The following is a 2,592-nucleotide window of genomic DNA, read 5'->3' on the forward strand; positions in this document are numbered from 1 at the left end:
AATAAGTATTTTCTATGTTTGATTTTTTATATATATATAAAAGCATATAACATATTATCCCATTTACTATATGAATAAAACATATATAACAATAAATGACTACTATTTAATCATACATATATTACTGCAACATTCTCTATGAAAAAAAAGCACTTTATATAAAATTAACATGTTAAACCTCCTGTTTTTAAAAATCATACATAAAATCCTTTATCAAATAGAGTAAAAAAATGTGCTTGAATTTTATAATATAGAGATATAATGTGTTTAATTTTTTTAAAAAAAATTAATTTATTCATATTTTTAATCAGTTTTTATGTCTTTTACCAAAAAAAAGTAATTTATTAATATTTTTAATCAGTTTTTATGTCTTTTACAATTTTCACGAGAATAGATGTTGCAATTAGCACTCTAATGTTGTACCCGATATTGATTTTGGCCATTGTTTATGACATTGCACGATTTCAGTCGATTATGATCGATAAATTTTGGCTGGGGTTTTCTTTAAAAATCACCGTCTTTTGTTTTTACACGGGTTACACATTATTTTTGACCGATTCGACAAAAGTAACCATGTCCCATCAATTAATCATTTCAATGGTTTTATATTATTTTTTAATTTAAATTCAAACTTTTTAATTAATTTTAAAAAAATTGAACTTCCATGCATTTGGCCGAAAATATACAAATGTATATATGTATTCCAAGTTGCTCAAGCTATATCGTTTGTTATGTGAATATTATGGTTTAATTAATAGTTCATCAGGACAGAGACGCAAGTATGCAGAGCATAATATATATATATATATATATTAAAAAAATGTTATTGAAACTTCTATTTACAGAGAACACTACTCAAATTTCTTGGGATTTGCTTTGAATCCCACCAAATCATGGAATTTACACATCTCCAAATGAAAGCATACCCGAATGGGATTTTAATTTCATAATACATACATTTTGATTTCGACCAAATTAATTATTTGTAATTTTAGTGTAAGCAATGAAAATTGCTTGGAAAAATGGTTTAATTTGACTTGTCAACCACCACATATTCGTCATCGATAATACCGGCGTCAGCGTCCCACCAAGTTTCGCCGTCAGAATCTCCGCTGTTCTCCAACGGCATCCTCACGTTTCTCACGTCTCCCACCGTTAACACTCCGCTGACGTCGTCTCTGACGTATATCTTGCCACCGATGACGGCGGTAGAGGCGGCACTTTTCGCCGCCGGAGATGACCGCCATTCGGCGTATAACTCCGGACTACGACTTCGCACTCTCGTATCGTAACCTCGCAGGATGACGCCGTCTCCCTTCCCATTCCGCTCCGCCGTTAAAAAAACTGACGGGCTATTAGAAACCCGGCCGGGGAATCCGTTTGAATCCCGACGCTGATCGAAATCCCATCTAGAAACCACGTCATCGGACTCGAAATCGTCGAAATCCAGCCCAAAATTTAAGCTTGAGCTCAGACTGTCCCAAAGCTTCACAACGTTCTTACCGGAAGTGAAATCGGACCAATCGAATCCGTCGCCGCCGCCGATCCGCCGCCTTCGGTTCCTCAACCGGCGTGAATCCTTAACAAAGAAGTCTTCATCAACGCGCCGTTGACCTGAAAACGTCGTCGTGGGCCTGGTTTTTTCTTCCTCCTCATCATCTCGCTCATCCTCAGAAGATGATGCCAAGGATATATCGTCATCCTCACTAATCACAATCTGCTGGACTTGATTACTAGAAGGTACGAAAGTATGCAACCGAATGAAAATAAGCTTAATCCTCCCGATTACACCGCTAAAAGTTGCCAATATGGCAAAAATCAAAGCACCCCATTTCCAGAAACTGTACACTCCAAAACCATTTCCAATCCCAGCAGGAAGTGCAAAGAAACGAGAAATCAAAGATGGGTTCTGCAGGCAATTCACTCCAGCTTCAAAATTGCTGATCATATGAATCTCTGGGATCTCCATTTCAATCAGATTAGCTTTTTCTACTTCAAGATTTTTTCCCCTTTGCAGTGTACAGCTACAATCCAGCTGGAATATGTGATTCGAATTACTACTGTATGTGGTTGATAATTATGATAGAGAGAAGATTGAATGGGTAATTGGAGGAGGAGAATTTAGGAGAGGCGAGATGTGGTGCAATATATAGTGGAAAAAGGCTTCAGGGATACTTATTTCTAATGCATTGGGAAGCGATTGGATTACCGGGATAAAGATTGCAAACGTGGGAAATACCTGTTTTTATCTAATTATTTTTCGGTCCATTCCAAAAACGAGAAGTCGTCGCTGCTTTGTGGCTAAGTAATTCTTAACTCTCAATCTTCTGAAAAATCCACTGACCAACATTTTCTGTCCATGTTCAGATTAGATGGCCAAATGTAAGCAATATTAAATGTGTATTTAAAGTTGAATATTCAACCGTGCAAATGAATTGAATTGATTTCAATATCATTTGAATTTTCAAAGCTAAATTTGAGACGAACAACTCGTAAGTTGAATATACCTATTCTTCTTTAAAATGGTTTTTTTATATATAATTTGAGTGGGCCTCATATGAGACCGTCTCACAGATTATAATCTGTGAGACG

General features: G+C 36.0%; 1 protein-coding gene across 1 annotated transcript; it reads right to left on the reverse strand.

Moving 5' to 3' along the window:
- Nucleotides 1-782: 782 nt before the first annotated feature.
- Nucleotides 783-2,223, reverse strand: LOC140834262 (uncharacterized). The gene has a single exon (XM_073199018.1). The coding sequence runs from the start codon at nucleotides 1,967-1,969 to the stop codon at nucleotides 1,028-1,030; it is 942 nt and encodes a 313-aa protein (XP_073055119.1). The 5' UTR covers nucleotides 1,970-2,223; the 3' UTR covers nucleotides 783-1,027.
- Between the last annotated feature and the right edge of the window lie 369 nt (nucleotides 2,224-2,592).

Source organism: Primulina eburnea, chromosome 6 (genome assembly GCF_022965805.1).
Source record: "Primulina eburnea isolate SZY01 chromosome 6, ASM2296580v1, whole genome shotgun sequence".
NCBI lineage: Eukaryota > Viridiplantae > Streptophyta > Magnoliopsida > Lamiales > Gesneriaceae > Primulina > Primulina eburnea.